This window comes from Trichomonas vaginalis, chromosome VI, assembly GCF_026262505.1.
Source record: "Trichomonas vaginalis G3 chromosome VI, whole genome shotgun sequence".
NCBI lineage: Eukaryota > Parabasalia > Trichomonadida > Trichomonadidae > Trichomonas > Trichomonas vaginalis.
The window spans coordinates 16,382,775-16,400,490 of NC_067208.1; the positions used below are offsets into that span (position 1 = coordinate 16,382,775).

General features: G+C 34.0%; 4 protein-coding genes and 2 non-coding genes across 6 annotated transcripts, besides 2 other annotated features; 2 read left to right on the top strand and 4 right to left on the bottom strand.

Annotated features, from left to right (window-relative positions):
- Nucleotides 1–165: 165 nt before the first annotated feature.
- Nucleotides 166–237, top strand: TVAGG3_0876300. Its single transcript has one exon. It is a non-coding gene; the product is annotated as a tRNA-Val (tRNA).
- Nucleotides 238–594: 357 nt separating this feature from the next.
- On the bottom strand, nucleotides 595–666 carry TVAGG3_0876310. Its single transcript has one exon. It is a non-coding gene; the product is annotated as a tRNA-Val (tRNA).
- Nucleotides 667–806: 140 nt separating this feature from the next.
- TVAGG3_0876320 (ATP binding) lies at nucleotides 807–2,154 on the bottom strand (the record flags this gene model as incomplete). The annotated part of the gene is made up of 1 exon (XM_001321539.1): nucleotides 845–2,140. The coding sequence occupies one exon, from the start codon at nucleotides 2,138–2,140 to the stop codon at nucleotides 845–847; it is 1,296 nt and encodes a 431-aa protein (XP_001321574.1).
- A 406-nt stretch (nucleotides 2,155–2,560) lies between these two features.
- On the top strand, nucleotides 2,561–9,502 carry TVAGG3_0876330 (EIF-2-alpha kinase activator GCN1 family; the record flags this gene model as incomplete). The annotated part of the gene is made up of 1 exon (XM_001321538.2): nucleotides 2,617–9,462. The coding sequence occupies one exon, from the start codon at nucleotides 2,617–2,619 to the stop codon at nucleotides 9,460–9,462; it is 6,846 nt and encodes a 2,281-aa protein (XP_001321573.1).
- Nucleotides 9,503–9,979: 477 nt separating this feature from the next.
- Nucleotides 9,980–11,542, bottom strand: TVAGG3_0876340 (surface antigen family; the record flags this gene model as incomplete). Its single annotated transcript, XM_001321537.1, has 1 exon — nucleotides 9,980–11,542. The coding sequence occupies one exon, from the start codon at nucleotides 11,540–11,542 to the stop codon at nucleotides 9,980–9,982; it is 1,563 nt and encodes a 520-aa protein (XP_001321572.1).
- A 442-nt stretch (nucleotides 11,543–11,984) lies between these two features.
- Nucleotides 11,985–12,014: a mobile genetic element.
- Nucleotides 12,015–12,369: 355 nt separating this feature from the next.
- Nucleotides 12,370–13,673: a mobile genetic element.
- TVAGG3_0876370 (Mariner transposase) lies at nucleotides 12,450–13,577 on the bottom strand (the record flags this gene model as incomplete). Its single annotated transcript, XM_051250251.1, has 1 exon — nucleotides 12,450–13,577. The coding sequence occupies one exon, from the start codon at nucleotides 13,575–13,577 to the stop codon at nucleotides 12,450–12,452; it is 1,128 nt and encodes a 375-aa protein (XP_051085726.1).
- Nucleotides 13,674–17,716: the final 4,043 nt, after the last annotated feature.

A 17,716-nucleotide genomic window follows, 5' to 3' on the forward strand; every position in this document is an offset into this window, starting at 1 on the left:
AACATCTGGACTTGGTTCATAATAACTATTTAAAAGCAAGGAAAACGATTTGTAATATTGATTAATAAGTTCTAAACCATGATAATTACCAAATCATTCACATTTTATTTGAAAAGATTATTTATATTTATTTCATAAAATTCATGAAATGAATTAATCGTCCAAGTCCCAGTAGTATATTGGTTAGAATAGATCCTTGACACGGATCAGAGGCCAGTTCGATTCTGGCCTGGGACATTTTTTTCTTTTATTAATTTTTTTGACAAATGCTCAAAAATCATCTATCATAATCAATAGAGTGGAATTCGAAACCACAATGATAAGTTTTTGCCAATCATTCTGAATCGATTGATTCTTTGAATGAAGAAAAAGACATATACCATCGATTCTTTGAAAGATATTAAATGAATAATCATAGATTCATGGAATATATATTAAGAATCTATGATATCTAAGGCATATATTCTCAAAATAACTAAACTATGACATTATCATCAAGGGAGAGATCGATTATTCGTGTCCTGTCGAAGTTGATTATGACGTATGATAGATGATTTTTGAGCATTTGTCAAAAAAATTAATAAAAGAAAAAAATGTCCCAGGCCAGAATCGAACTGGCCTCTGATCCGTGTCAAGGATCTATTCTAACCAATATACTACTGGGACTTGGACGATTAATTCATTTCATGAATTTTATGAAATAAATATAAATAATCTTTTCAAATAAAATGTGAATGATTTGGTAATTATCATGGTTTAGAACTTTGAGAAATAGCACAAAAAGAAAATGCTTCAAATTTGATTTAATTTATAACAAACAGAATATTTTACTAAACTAGACGTATTATATTTTAGCTTTTAGCTCATTTTCGGCTATTTGGTTTAGTTCTTCTTCTTGGTTCTTTAATTTAGTAACTAAATCATCATTAATTTTGAAATGTTCCCTCTGTTTAGGATGCTGACGCTTCTTCGCATGATAGAATGCAGCACCTTCTGCGAAACATTCATCTGGTCTTGATATTGTAACTTTTGATTCTTCAACTCCGAAACTTGTTGCAACAACTTTTTTAATAATTGGAATCTTGGAAGATCCACCTTGTAGGTATATTGCATTGAGTTTTCCTTTGCCAGCTATTCCTTGTCTGACGTTTTTAATGAGAGTATTGATTTTTGTTTTAAGATCTTGAATTATTGGAAGCTTTTCCAGCTCTGAACGATCTACTTTCAAGGATATTTTGCTTCCAGTTGATACGCCAAGTGGATTGAATACGATTTGATGAGATGATGATAAATTTTCTTTCAAATTCTTGACAGCATTTCTAAATGCCATACTATCTGCTGCCTGATTGTTCAATTTAATAAGTTTTACTGTATCTTGGACTTCTGGTGTTTTAATTTCTTTTTGAATTCTTCCTAAAATGTAATCGCAAAGAGCAAACGTAATATCACGGCCACCAATATCTAGTTTATCGCGTGAAAGTAGCCTTATTGACTTCGGCTGTATATTGTATGTTGAGCAAACGAAATTTGTATAGCCAAAATCAATAAAAGCAGCGACATGAGGTGGAGTAGAATGCTGTGTTTGACGTATAATGTAGTCATAGACTTGTCCTTGTGTATTTGATATCATAAAAACGCTTTTGTCGTATATAGAAGCTGCAGTTTTGATCGCAATTTTTTGTTCTTCTGTATACCAATATGGAATAACCATTACAATATCTGTAACAGTAGAATCTGGTGACATACAGCATATTTCATTTATCAAATAACCTAAGAGAGCGATTGGATGAATAATTTTCTTTTTATCACCAAAATTAACTTCAAAAGCGACTTTTCCTTCGTTATCTGTAATTGGGTCGATTAAGAATTTCTGAGATTTGAGTTTTGATTCAAATTTTGTAAACAGAAAATCTTTTTCTCTTTCGATAATCGTTGATTTATCAGTTAGATGAGCAGTGAATCCCCAACTCCTTATTTTGTCAAGAAATGATATTACTGTTGGAAAAGATTTATTACTTGATGTATCTGAAATCATTGAACCTTTTCCATCTTTAACGTAATATGCTTTAATTCTATTGCCGCCGAAATCAATTGCTACAAAATCTTGTGTGTCTCCGAGTGTTGAGCTAATTTCACTCATAACGGAGAAAGTTTTGAATTCAAACGTTTAAGGTTAATTAAATAAATCTTAGAAATAGCTGATTTATAGTTTATTTATATCGTATATTTAAAATAAAAGATATTTTTATTTTCAAAATTTCTCGATTTTATTAAAATAATAGGAAAAAAATTAATTTTTCAAAAATATTTTTGGAATTTTGAATTTTTTTTTAGAAAATAAAAATCATGTTTTATTGATATTAAAGCTATGCACACTCGAATACTCATGAAATATTTAGCTACAGAAAGGATTTTGGTCTCTGAATTGAATTTTTTTGTAATTTTGAATTCGATTTTTTTGTAAGATCGACATTTCATTGAAATAAATGAAAAGCCATTTATGTGTATATTCAAATTATATCAATAAATCCTCATGAAATTACTAAAATTTTGTTTGATGGCCAATTGACGATAGAATCTGGTTTTGCCAATTTTTTTTTCATAGGTGAATATAGAATGGATGCAATTCGCTCTTTAGAAGGAGCAACATCAACCATTTTCCATTATATTCATCACGAAACATCTGTTATTAAGAGAGAAGGCATTTCTAAGGCTTTATCTGACTATGTCAAGACAAATCCTGAGGAAATCCCAAAGCTTGCTGAATACGCAACACAGCAACTTAAGGGAAACTTCCTTGTAGAGCCAGCAGTTCACTACATCCACATTTTCTCCATTTTTGGTGAATTTGATAGAAAATACGTTCAAGTTATTCTCAAATGCCTCCAATTTATCGATAGCAAGCATCGTCAGTATCAGTTTAACTACGCTGCAAAGCTCGCCGCTAAAGTGGTTAAAGCGGAAGAAATCGTAAATTCAACACATCTCTCAGCCTTTGCGTTATTGAAGTTCATCAAAGTTGAAGACCAAGCTCTTCTCAAGAAACTCGCAGAAGCCTTTGCAGAAGCATTCACAAAAGTCACAAATATCTACGATCCAAGTTATATCTATGCAAAGACAGTGAGTAAGAAGATCCCACGTGAAATCTACAACAAAGTAGTCATCGCTCGTTACAACCGTCAGCTTCTTCGTGGCGGAGCTCAATTCATTCCAATTGTGGTCAAATCATTACCAAAATTCGACCTTTCTACTGATGAAAAATCCATCATTTACTTCATTGTCAACAACGTTGCCAGTGGAAAAGCCGAAGAACGCGCTAATTTCATGAAGAATTTCAAGATTTCCGCTCCAGCCTTCGATCAAGACCAAATTGCCAACACCGTTATCACATTCATCACAAAGACAACAGGATACGACCAGCGCAAGGCTCTCTGCACCTTATTACAGTATATCAACCTTTCCAAGGCCAAAACAGAGACTCTTGACAAGATATTCGCATACATCAAAGGCGAAAAGCAGTCAGAGATCGCAGTAGAAGCCATCCTTTCCCTTCAATCATCAGCTGATAATTCTGTATCCTTCTTAACATCACTTCCAGCCACAGAAGCCACATTCCCAACCATCCTCGAAGCATTACTCAACACTAACTCCCCATCAGCCATCGAGTACGCTCACAATAATTTCTCGGTAGCACCAATGCCAGCAGCCAGACTCATTCTCCGCAAGAACCAAGCTCTTTCCGATGATGAGAAGTCATTACTCAGTCAGCCATCCAAGTTCCAGACCCAGAAGTTCGAAGTTTTGCTCAGATCAGGTTCAATTGAACAAGCTGTCGAATTATATTCCATTGCATCACAGCTTTACACACAGACACTTTCAGAAGTTGAACCAAAATTTGTTTTCCCATTCATTGTCGGTTTGATTGACAACTTATCTATCAATGACAAAGTTCTTTTGACATTTACATCATATGTAACTAAAAACAAGGAATTTATCACTGATAGAAAACTTGTTTTAGTTGCACCTAGATTAGCTACTTCTTCTGATTCACAATTACTTGTGTCTTATCTCTCAAAGAGACCACAACTCGCACAGCCAGCATTGGAATTCATTGGTTTGTCGAAAGAACAATTTTCATTGGTACAAACCGCAATTAGAAATTACATTGAAGAGCCAATTTCAGCTGAAGATGAACATCTCCTTCTTTGCAAGGAACCAATAGATGCTGACCATCCATCAGCAGAATCATACAAGGCAATGAAAGATGAAATTGCTCATCCAACAGGAAAAACAAATTTGCCACAATTAAGAAAGAAATTTGACAAAGAAACCGCAAAAGTGACAGAAAAACAAAAAGAACTTAAAGAAGAACTTAGAAACAGCAAAGTTATTCCTATCAAATCCGCCATTGCTCTTCTCAAATCACACTTCTTAAGAGCACCAAAGATAACTTCTTCTCTTACTTCATTTACTCCACAATTTTTGGAGATAAGAAAATCAGAAATATTTACACAGGAAGTTGATGATTTGTTTGTTGCTGCTTTTAACAGGATTGATGCTTTCAGGGCTACACCAAAGACAATTTTGTCTATCATCATCTCTGAAGATGAAGACCTCGATGATTTCAGACTCAAAATGTTAATTCCTTCAAAATTGACTGATACTCTGTTACATGTAATTTCAAACAGACTTCCTCAATTTTTGAGTAACAAAGACTTATGCGAATACATGTGCGATATCAACGCAATCACATCTGAATCAGATGTAGAGACATTGTTACCTTATTATTTAGATCACGCCAATGTCAAAGATTGCGTTTACAATTTCGCTGTCACTTTGGCAAAGAATGCAGAAGTTACAAGTATTCCACAGTGTTTCCAGGAAATACTATTCCCTAATGAACAAATCAGAAAATGCGCTTTGGAATGCATCGCAAATTCAAACATTTGCAAAGAAGATTTCTCACCAAAGTTGTATTGCCAAGTTTATACACAGGCTGCATCGAATCCTGTCGCCGTTGACTTGATAGAAAGATTAGAACCACAGAGACCAACAGACAAGGAAATAATGCAGTGCTACGCCGAAATCTTCAATTTACAAGTCAAAGATGAAAATTTGATAAGAGATATCGGTGTCAGTTTTGTCATTTTAATGGCAGAAAACGTTGATGTTTGTGTCAAATATTTGATTGACTTGTATATCAAGAACACTGAGGAAGTTGAGTCATTCATGATACCACAGCAAGAGCAGATAAGATCAGCAATTGCTTACGGTTTCAATGAACTCAAACCATTGACACAAGAAGCTATTTCTTTCATTACTACAACAGCATTGAAAGATATCGTTCCTGCTGTGAGAGAAAACATAATGTCCCTCTGCAACTATTACATTGATACATTTGATGATGAACACAAAGTATCAATCTACCAGAAATTCTTCAATATCTTGAATCTTCCTCCTGTTTCTAACTTGGAAAACAACAGATTGAGATTGGCATTGATCGAATTGTGTTTGAAAGTTGTTCAGACACAGCCACAGTTATCTGAAGAGTTAATGACATCTTTGATCAAGTACAACATCAGATCTCCTGATGAAGATGTCAGAGAAATGTGCGCAAAGACAATTTCTCAACTCGCTAAGAAGAATACACAGTTCATTGATAATTTCTTCAACAATTTCCAGAAAGAAACAGAAAACCTCAAAGGTATCGATAGAATCTTTGGTTTGGCTTATACTTACGCCGCTCTTTTGAACGCACAAGGTATTTCTTCCCTCAAGTCAAGAAATGTTTTCGATTACACTGACAGTTTGTCTAAAGAAAAAGATGCAAACTTGAGAGTTTTGTGCGCTTCTATTTTCGGCGGTTTGTCATTCATGTTCAAGAGCATGGTTGAAATGAGTTTGCCACGTATTTTACCTGTTCTCTTGGCTTTGTACGGTGACAACAATTCTGATGTCAGAAATGCTGCAGACAAAGCTTCTCAATCCATTGTCAAAAATCTGACAAAGGCATGTGGAGAAAGAGTTTTACCATATGCACTTGAAAATGTCGAGAATGATGATTCATGGCGTGTACAGCATGCAGCCATTCTTTTGGTTTCATCAGTTATCAAGGGTGGAACAAAGAATGTCCAGAAATTCATTCCAAATATTGTTTCTTCACTTTCTAAAGCAATGAGATCTGCAAATTCCGATGTCAAAGAAACAGCTAAAGAAGCTATGGATCTCCTCCAGGGATTGATCACTAACGAGGCTATCTCTGACTTATTCCCTTACCTTATCGATGCTTTGTCAAATTCATCAAAACTCGATATCGCAATCGAAAAAATTTCTCATCTTAATTTGACTTCACTTCTTAACTCCGCCAGCCTTTCTCTTATCGTTCCAATTGTCACTTTTGGCTGCAAGTCAACAAATGTGAATACCAAATCCTCTGCTATTAAGATCATCGGCTATTTGCCAACCATCTCCGTTAAAGGCACATTAGATGCAGTTAAGGATGATCTCATTGATCCATTGTTTGGCGCCATTGCTGATGCATCTCCAAGTGTCAGAGCTTTGGCATCAAGTTCTCTTTCGTCTGTCATTGTCGCATTACCACCTGAAGTCATGACAGAGTCAATGAACAGATTATTATCGGATATGATCAAGAAGACATCATTTGCTGAGAGACAAGGTTACGCAATGTCAATTGCTTCATTGATTAAGACAAGAGGTACTGAGGAACTCAACAACCAACTTCTTGATTTCGTTGACAAAGCACGTAACGAGAAAGACATCAATGTCAGAGAGTGCTATGTCTCATTACTTGGTTTCTTATCACATTTCTTCGGTGCAGAAGATTTCCAGTCTTGCTACGATATCACAGTCGATGCTGTTCTTGAAGCATGCGCTGATTCAAACGATGCAATCAGAACAGTCGGTTTGAGATCAGCGACATTGATTGCGAAGACATTCGCTTTGTCACATCCAGACTTGATTTTGAATCCATACTTCTCATGCGCATTGAAGGAAAACTGGAGAAACAGATTGTGCGCTGTCAACTTCATGAAGGCATTCGTCTTGGCATGCACAGGTACAACAGAAGCTGATGATAAAGGTATCAGACAGATCGGTGAACTCCTTGACAGATTGTCAGAAACACTCAAACCAGAAATTTTGTATCCAACATTGATGACACTTTTCATTTTGTCAAACGATCCAGTTTTGACAGTCAACACAGAAGCACAAGGTGTCTGGCGCCAGATCATTCCAAACACAGGTGAATTCCTCAGACAAGACTTGAACTGCCTCATCGACAGAATCGTTTCATTCTTGTCAAGTGAATTCGAAGTCGTTAGAACAGTTGGTGCATCAGCAATGGCAGAAGGTGTCCGAAAGACAAAGACAAGGTTCTTGAACATGTGCTTGGATAAGATCGACCAGCTGTTATTAGTTGAAGATATCGATGTCCAACACGGTGCATTGATAGCTATTCACGCTTTGGATGAACAAATGTCACAAGATTACAAATTGAGAGCTTGTTTACAATTGGCACCTTTCTTATCATCCAAATATGATTTCTTGAGGAACGAAGCCATTGAAACATTCGTTCAAATGAGGAACTCTCTTGGTGAAGAAGGTGCTAAACAAGTTTCATCGGAACTTGTCAAATATGTCTATGCAAGAGCACAATCTAATGATGACATTTCCGCTCTTAGTGGTTTGTTGGGAATTTTGGGACATCATTCTATCGCCCAGTTGATTTACCAGATGTTCCAGAGACCATTGGATTCAGACAGACCACGCATTGCATACAAGATTGTTTCCACAGCAGGTCCAGCACTTTCCACTATCATCACTTCTCTCTGCGACAGATTGATTTCAACATCAGCACATCCACCATGTCCAGAAGAAGGCGAGTCCGCATTAGGCATTGCCAAGAAGTGCGTCGAAGCATTCTCAATCGATCAGTTGACAGAACTCAGAAACAGATTGGTTGAGAACATGAGATCACAACAGCCACAGAACAGACAGGCATCAATCATCATCGGCGGATATGTTCTTGACAGAGAAGGAACATCATACACAGAGAATGTCCACCACATCATTCGTGCCGCTCTTTATTTGTTCGATGATCCACTTGACGAAATCATGAATGCCGCAGTTGTTGCAGTTAAAACAGCCGGCGACAGAATTGCATTGGAATCAATCAGTGATTTAGTCAAGAACATCTGCCAGGACTTCGACTCAATCTGCTCTGTAACTAAAGTAAGAGCATTCAATTATCCAGAGGCATTTGATGCTTTGTGTCCTATCATTGAGAAAGCTCTTATTTCCACACAGGAAGAAGCAGTTGACAACGCATCACACTTGCTTTCAATCATTGTTCCACAGTTGGCACAGCCACCGTCATCAATCAGGAAGTTGTTGGCTCTTTGCGTCAGAAACATCCAGTTGACATCATCAGAGAAGACATTGGAGATGCTTCTGAGTGGTTCACGCGCATTGTTCGAAAAGGCACCAAGCGAGAGACAAATGCTCGTCAACTCATTACCAACAGCATATCTCAGGATGTTCCGCATCAGCACCAACATGAAATTCCATCAGGCAACAGCAGAAGCACTCTGCAGTTTCGCAGAACGTGTTTCTACACCAGCATTAGTCGTCAGACTTTTCTTGCAAGTCCTTAAGTTGCAAGGTGCAAATGCATCAGCAACATTGTTGAATTCTGTTGTCAGGACAGTTTCAAAGATCAAATTGTCAGATCCAGAGAGCAAAGAAGTTCTTCAGCACTTGATTCCACACATGTCACATTCTAAGTTAGCAATGAGAGAAATTGCAGCATCAGCTGTTGGTGCAACATTGTTATCTTCATCAACACAGATATTGGTTGAAAGTATCTCTAATCCAGAGATCATTTCAACACAATCTGCCTTCTCGATGCAGACAACAGTCATCATCCTCGCAGAACTTCTTAAGTCAGGAAGGAAGGAAATCCAGGATATCGCTCTTCCAAAGACAGTCGAGATATTACCAATCATCGAAGCAGAGGATAACTACGACTTGAAGTTGGTCATCCCTAAGTTAGTTATTTCAGTTATTATCTCTAATCCATCACGTTTGGCTGAGATGTTGCCATTCATCATCAACATCATCGAGTCAAGTGATGCCGAACACCAAGTTGTTGCTTGCCAGTCACTCCAGAGATTGGCTCTCCTCAAACCATCACTTTGGAAGTCATCAGCAAAGGATATTTTGGATGTTTTACTCAATGCTTACAGATTCGGAGAACCAGCTCTTCAGTCAGCAGCAGCAACAACACTGTTCTACTTGTTCAGACTCGAAGAACGAACAGCGAAAGAAACAGAACAACTCGCAGAAGAAACAGACAGTGTCGACCAGACAATGGATGACTTTGCTGCAATCGTTTCTCAAGTTCAGAGTGACCGTGCTAACCAGAGACACGGAAAGGCAGTTTAAGACATTTAATAAAATTTTTTTATTTTTAAATATATTTCGGCGTTTTTAGAAATGGACAGAAAATAATAATGTTGATTCTTTTGGCATTTTTAAAAATGGTAATGAATCGAATTTCCTTTTTTATAGGAATTGTGCAGTAAGTATTTAATTGGTATGTGGAAGAAACATTAACTGAAAAACCACGTTTCATAATATAATAAAACATGTTGTCTTCAATATTGAAATTATTTTTCAATCCAGAATTATCAATTATTTCAATATGTCCTTCAAGGGAAATGTAATCAGTATCTATTGTAATATTTTTTTTCCAAAAATGATTTTGCTGAAATTGAATTGTATTATTGTATCATATTTAATAGTTGAATTGTCTCCGAATTTAATTGATTTCATGCATGAAAATGTTTCAATAGGCGCATAAGCATAAGGAATAAAACCTTCAATCTCTTCTAATTTGTATTCATTATTAATGCCATATTGATAGCAATAATAACCTTCATCATCTCTAACTTCGATAATTCTATCTGTAGTTTCGATTGAGGCAAAAACAAAATGCATTTGCGCCGATAGTTTCAATTGAGTCTGGAAGGTTAATTCTTGTTAAATTGAGGCAAAAGCCAAAACAATAATCTGGAATTGATTTGAGTCCTTGTTCAATTGTAATAGATGTGAATTTCGAACTATGGAATGAATATGGCGAAAGTTTGAAAGATGTTGTGATTTCACCAGTTTGATTCGAATCAGCATATTGATATGGAAGGATTATATTTCCAACATTATTATATTTAATTGTTACTGGACAATTTAAAAAACTGTCTCTAGGATCATATCTAACATCAGCACTTTCAAATATCACTTCTTTTAAGTTAGGACAATCATGAAATCCGCTTCCATAAATATATTTAAGAGATGGTGGAAAATGAACTTTTATTAGACTGTTTTTGTATTCAAATTCATTTCGTTCTACGCGATCAATACTTCCATCATGATCAATATTACTTCCATCATTTAAAATAATTTTATTTGGAAGAATTTCTTTGATAGAATCTCCAGATCTATATTTATAAATAACTGCTATGGACCTTAATGGATTTTCAAAAGTGATTCTAGTATTTGATGGAAATGCAGATATATCCACATAAATTATATTTCCTGGGATTGTTACTGCATTCAGAGATATACATTCAGAAAAAGCATGTTCTCCAATAAATTCAACATTTTCTCCTATTGTGATACTTTTTAAATTTGTGCAATATGAAAATGCATTCCTTGCAATAGATTTCACTGATGAAGTAATTTCAAAAGATTCTATAGCACATCCACTAAAAACATTTGATCTTAGTTCTTCAATTGATGCTTTATTAACAATTTTTGAAAGTCTTATACAACTTTGAAATGTTCCAGCACCAAGATATTTCACATTTTCACCTATTATCACCTCTTTTAAATTTTCCATTCGATAAAATCCCCAAATGCTAATACAAGTGACTGAATCAGGAATTATTACTTTTTCAATATCAGTGCAACCCTGAAATGCACAATCTCCTATGTATAAAAGAGATTCTGGGAAAGTGAGGTAATAGATATGAGCGCTTCGAAAAGCATAATTAACTATTTTTGTTACAAAACTTGGAAAATTTAAAACTTGCAAGCTATTTTTCTTTTCTGCAAAAATATTACCTTCCTCTCCTGTATGAACAAATGACATTTCTTTGTTTGTCGTCAGAATTATTTTATCAGGTTGAATTTCTCTGACTGTATCATTTCCTAAAAACATATAAACGAGTGGATAAAAGTTATTTCCATCATAATTGAAAACTGTATTTTCAGGAAATCCACTAATTTGTTCAACAGAATTCGGTAATGAAACAGTTGATAGACTAGCGCATTCACTAAAACTACAGTCTTCAATTGATTTTAGTCCATCGGGAAAAGTAAAAGATTTTAATTTAGTGCACTTGTAAAAAGCATATTGTTTTAAAACACTTTCTAAATTTTCATAATTATAGAAACAAAAGCTGGGAATCTTTGAATAAGAACTTTTAATTTCAACATTTATTAGAGATACATTGAATTGAAACATCGGGTAAATGCAATTCCCAGTAATACAATACGATCCAGGGCCAATGTATAAGACATTCACTTTGTTTCATCAACAAAAGTTTTTTTTTTCAAGCAGTCGGTCTCTTCAATTTCCGATTATTTAATTTCAAATTGAAATCTCCAAATAAGGTGATCACGAAGATGCTAATCGAGTTAATTCAAGGCTTAATTCACTAACTTAATAAGTTCATTTCCTTTCCATCAAAAAGGAATTGACAATCTTTTAAAGGGTCTCCGCCTTAGTTTACAAAAGTGTACGTTATTTACACACTGAGTCTTCATCTAGAGATCTTTTTTAGATTTTGAAACAATGAAAAGATAGAGTATGATCAATGTATGCTATATTTACGTTTATTCACAAAAATATCAAATCTATCATAGAGAAAAAGTACAACTATTGTAAACTAAAGTAATGAGCCCTTAGGGTTCACTTACCTCTTTCTGACATTCTCTCAATTTTTTTTGACACTTATGCTTTATATCCTAATTTTCCATGATAAAAAGTTAATATTTTTGTTATTGAAATGATGATACTATAAGAACATGTCAGAACAATATAATAATAACCATGAACGACATAATTGAGTTTGTATATCAGATTTAGGGTGATAAAAAACTCAAAGTGGACAATATTGAGAGTTACCTTACCATTTATCTCGGAAAAAAGTTAAATTTCTAATTAAATTCTCAGATTCATGGCAAAATAGAACTGTACAGATGAATCAATTTCAAATTGATAATACAGGAGATCGCTCTTCCAAAGACAGTCGAGAAATTACAAATTTTCGTTCCAGAAGATTAGTTATATAGGGTGTCCAAAGGTGTGTTTAGCACAAACCTGAATACTGCGAATAGAAATAAACAAGTTACATATATATAAAGTTTATTTAAATATAATCACCATTGGATTCAATCACGCGTTCGCAGCGATCGATCCAGGCTTGAAAGACACGCTTTAAATCATCATGAGAAAATTGCTCAAATTGCTCTCTTACAAAATTTTCAAGATCATCTGGACTCGCGAATTCGCGTCCTTCAGCTCTCTTTTTTAGCGTGCCGAATAAATAAAAGTCAGAGGGTGCAATATCAGGTGAATAAATTGGGGTTGGAACAACTTTGACATTGTTTTCCACCAAGTAATTCAGTACCTTATGACTTTTGTGAACTCTTGAATTATCAAAATGAATTGCAAACTTTTGTTTTTGTTGTTTGGATTTCTCAAACTCATCAGAATTGATAATTTGAGTAAGAACATTGTCAATTAGATACTGAGCATTCATCATATTAGGTTTTTGAAGAATATCAATTGCGATGATGCCATTCACGCCCCAAAAAACCGACAACATCATCATTGGTGTGTCAATTTTTTTCTTCGGGAATGTTTGCGGATTTTCATCCTTTGGGATCCACATGATTTTGGCTTCTGTTGCATATTGAAACCAAGACTCGTCCCCTGTTACTAAAAAGCGAAACTTCTTGGATTGATACGCACGCAATATAGAGAGGAGCTCTTTCGAAGATTGGACTCTAGATTTTTTTTGAACTGAATTAAGGTTGTGCGGAACCCAACGTGTATACGCTAGTTTGTAGTTCAAATAATTGTGCAGATAATAACTGACTGTTGTACGTGGTATCTTTGTCATCTCCTCTATCCTTCTGAGTGATGCTCTTGGGTCTTCATCTAGCGCTTGAAGAATTGCTTTGATTTTTCTTTGATCCGGCGATTTTTTGTCAATTTTTATGATGGGCGCCTTTTTGTTCATGAAGTGATACATCCTAACATGATACGTTACAGTGGAATAGCTAGGAGCATCCATACCGAAGCATTTTACCAATGTCTCGTAGATTTTTTTACAGTCTTTGCATTTTTTTGCAAGAACGAGGATGTTTTCTTTATGATTCATTAAAAAAATGAAAAAAATCCCGCCAAAATTTCCCGCGAAACCGCCTCTTGTCTCAAAATTTATTTTATATCCCGGCATGGCGCCAAAATACAACATACTCATCATATACATATATTCATATTTTTTATTATATATTTATAATCAGCATATATCTCCTTTAATAGTCTCATATAGAGCGCTGTGCTAAACGCACCTTTGGACACCCTATATAATTAAATATCCAAAGAAGAGCACCCAGTAGATTCGAATCAATCATTAAACTATTATGTCTTCACAGAATTGCAAAACTCATATTGCATTTCTACATTACCCTAGGTATTTGACTCTTTTATTCTCATTGAGCATGTACAATAGTATAAATATTTTAGGGTTAAAAAATGGAAAGATTTCCTAATATTTGAATTAACAGACATTTATAAAGTATGAAAGATACATTTAAATATATTAACTCCTTTTATGCTTTTTGAAATTGTGAAATAAAGAACATATTTCCTTCAATCTAGTAGTCATTTTTTACATATGAATTATCAGAGAATTCATTAAATATCGATCTAATCTTATTATAAAAATGTAGAGTATCAAATAACAGAATTATCCTCAAATTTATTGATTTTAAATTTGGAATACAATTTTCCAACTTCTTTTTCATAATAATAAGTATAATCAAGAGTTAATTTTTTTTCAAAGCTGATTTTGGTGAAATTGAAACCATGAAATAAATAATCATTAAATTTAATCGATTTTAAATATGGAAATGAACTACCGTAAGAATATGGAATAAAATTTTCTATCTCTTCTAATTTATATTGATTATTTCCTTGCCACGCATCACCGTAATTTGTTAATAAAATTTCGGGAATTTCTGCTGAAGATGGAATGCTGATAGACTTAAGACTATTACAATTAATGAACGCGCTTATACCAATCTTTTTAACAGATTTAGGAATTGATAAAGAAGTAAGATTGGGGCAATATGCAAATGCATACATTCCTATTGTTTCAATTGTATCTGGAAGTATTTATGTTAATAGATTTTGACAAGAGGAGAAACAATAATCTGGTATTACTTTAATTCTTGATCTAATAATTATAGATGTGAATTTTGAACAAATAGAAAGAATTCATTAAATATTCTCCAGAATGCTCTGAGTTAATAAATTGATAAAGGATTAATACATTTTGGGAATTTAAATACCGAATTTGGAAATTTGGACAATATTGAAAACTTTCCATACTGAAATTTATATCTGCGTTATGAAATATCACTTCTTTTAATTTAGGGCAATTAATAAACCCATCATTTTCTATGCATTTAAGTGATCTTGTAAAATGAACAGTTGCTAGATTGTCACAGGCATAAAAGTCATTATTACTAATATATTCGATACTACCATCATGAGGAATAGCTGTTCCATTAGCTAATACATTACTATCAGTAAGAATTTCGGTAATAAAATTTCCAGGACAATACATACAAATATTAATAGATTTAGGAAATGCTGGAATAAACTATGTATAAAAGCATAAAGTACATTTTTATCATTCTAGTGATTTCTTTATTCAAAAAATTTTTATAATGTCTTACTTCATTATCATATAGAGCTGAGGATGTTTCTATTGATCTTTATCATCGATATTCGTGATGCATAAAATCAAATCATTGTTTTTCAGTAATTGCAGAGATTGAATGCATTGAATTCATAACTTTGGAAGTTATTAATAAGATAACGTATAAGCTTTTTGTTGCAATATCTTTATCTGAATTCGAATAATGAATGCAATTTTAAATTTCTTTTTTTTTGTAATATCAAATGCATTACACAATTTAGGATGAACAATTCAATCATTATAAGTTAAAAAATAATTAGATAATCATTACCTGAATTATAAAAATTATTCGGCGTGTGGGCAATTTTAACGACATTTTTTAACGCGATACGAGCGTAAGTTCATAGAATGTGTTTTGAGGGAAACTATAAAAATCCAAAATAGAGGTAAGTGCGCCATTATTACCTGCGAAGTTACATGGAATAAATCGAAGAGTAAGTACAAGATGATCTTGCATCTTTCCAAGTAAATGAAATTTATTAAAATTAAGATGATAATATTCATTTATAGTATGTGTATGATGTGTTTTCAAAATTTCTTCAAATAAAATGCAATGATAATTTTTGAATAATTTTTTCTTGTGTATATTTCATTTTTTATTAGTGAAAATATCATTACATCAATAAGGAAAGCACAATCCAAATTCATATTAGTTAAATTAATCTACGACCAAAAGCCCGCCAAATTTGAATTAAACACGTTTTTTGATAAAAGTGTCATTTATGATTGTTGCATTTAGGGATAGTAGCCAATTTCGGTACCAATCTTGAAAATGCCTCGCCATGCCCGCAACATGGAAGAGAAGTATTGGTCTGATATTGAACTATCAATCAATGCAAACTGAATCACCTTGTCATGTTGCTCCACAGATACAGCAGTCTGAGTCCCTCGCTTGGTCATGTTGCTCCACAGATACAGCAGTCTGAGTCCCTCGCTTGGTCATGTTGCTCCACAGATACAGCAGTCTGAGTCCCTCGCTTGGTCATGTTGCTCCACAGATACAGCAGTCTGAGTCCCTCGCTTGGTCATATCACACCAGATAAATAAAAGTTCAGCTTCACAATACTTACCTGCTCTATTATGTGATTTTTTCCAACTATCATATGTTAGTTGTTGTATTGAAGTTGAGTATGAAAGAATAATGTTGCAAGATTTCTCACCAAATAAAAAATCATTAAAGAACTTTTTATTCTTTGAAAATGTATTTATGTTGAAAATAATGGAAGATGTTATTCTTGTTAGTTAGTTTACGAAGTTCTTTTGGAAGAAATTTGTTGAATATCTTTATTTTGAATGGGAATGAACTTAGGAAATTCACCACGAGCTCTTGAATAGGCAGAATTGTAATGGATGATTAGCTATGATGGGATTATACGATGTTGGTTTGTTCTAGAATGATTAAAAAGTTTTCAGGTAATGTGCTGATGCATTACAAAAGATGGAAATTATTTAAATAATAACATAGTTTAATAATATTCAATTTAACTGATTAAATATTTGAAAAATTATCTAATTAGGATTTTTTTAGTTTGAAAAATTAATTTTAGGCATAGTGTATAAAATAAAAAGCATCTACCGTGTCAGAAAATCGAAAAGTTTTCCAAAAAAATCATAAATTTCAAATTTTGAAATAAAAATTGGTACTTTTTAATATGTAAAATAAGAAAATGTATTTTTTTGAAAAATTTAGATAGAGTAGTTCTCTTTGTATCTAAGAGGAGTGAATTTTTTTTCTTTAACAAGATCTGGAAACGAACAATTGAAATTTATTTTATCAATATCAGGAGGAAAAGTTAAGATTCAATATGGGATTGGTTGGGTGTAAGGTAGAGGAACTATTGTGTGATAGTTGATGCTTAGAGTTGAAATTGAAGGAAAATAAAACGATAAAAATAAAATGAATACTACCATGGACCCGTCAGTAATAGGTAGTGAAGAGAATAAATCATCCTTACCTCATACAACAACTCATCCTTAGCTGAGACAACAAGTCATCTTTACCTCAGACAACAACTCATCCTTACCTCAGTCATTGACTTATCCTTACCTCAGTCATTGACTCATCCTTAACTCAGACAAAAAGTCATCCTTACCTCAGTCATTGACTCATCCTTAACTCAGACAAAAATTCATCCTTACCTCAGTCATAGACTCATCCTTACCTCAGTCATTGACTCATCCTTACCTCAGTCATTGACTCATCCTTACCTCAGACAAATAGTCATCCTTACCTCAGTCATAGACTCATCCTTACCTCAGTCATTGACTCATCCTTACCTCACACAAAAATTCATCCTTACCTCAGTCATTGACTCATCCTTACCTCAGTCATAGACTCATCCTTACCTCAGTCATTGACTCATCCTTACCTCAGACAACAACTCATCCTTACCTCAGTCATTGACTCATCCTTACCTCAGTCATTGACTCATCCTTACCTCAGTTATTGACTCATCCTTACCTCAGTTATTGACTCATCCTTACCTCAGTCATAGACTCATCCTTACCTCAGTCATTGACTCATCCTTACCTCAGACAACAACTCATCCTTACCTCAGTCATAGACTCATCCTTACCTCAGACAACAACTCATCCTTACCTCAGTCATAGACTCATCCTTACCTCAGATAACAACTCATCCT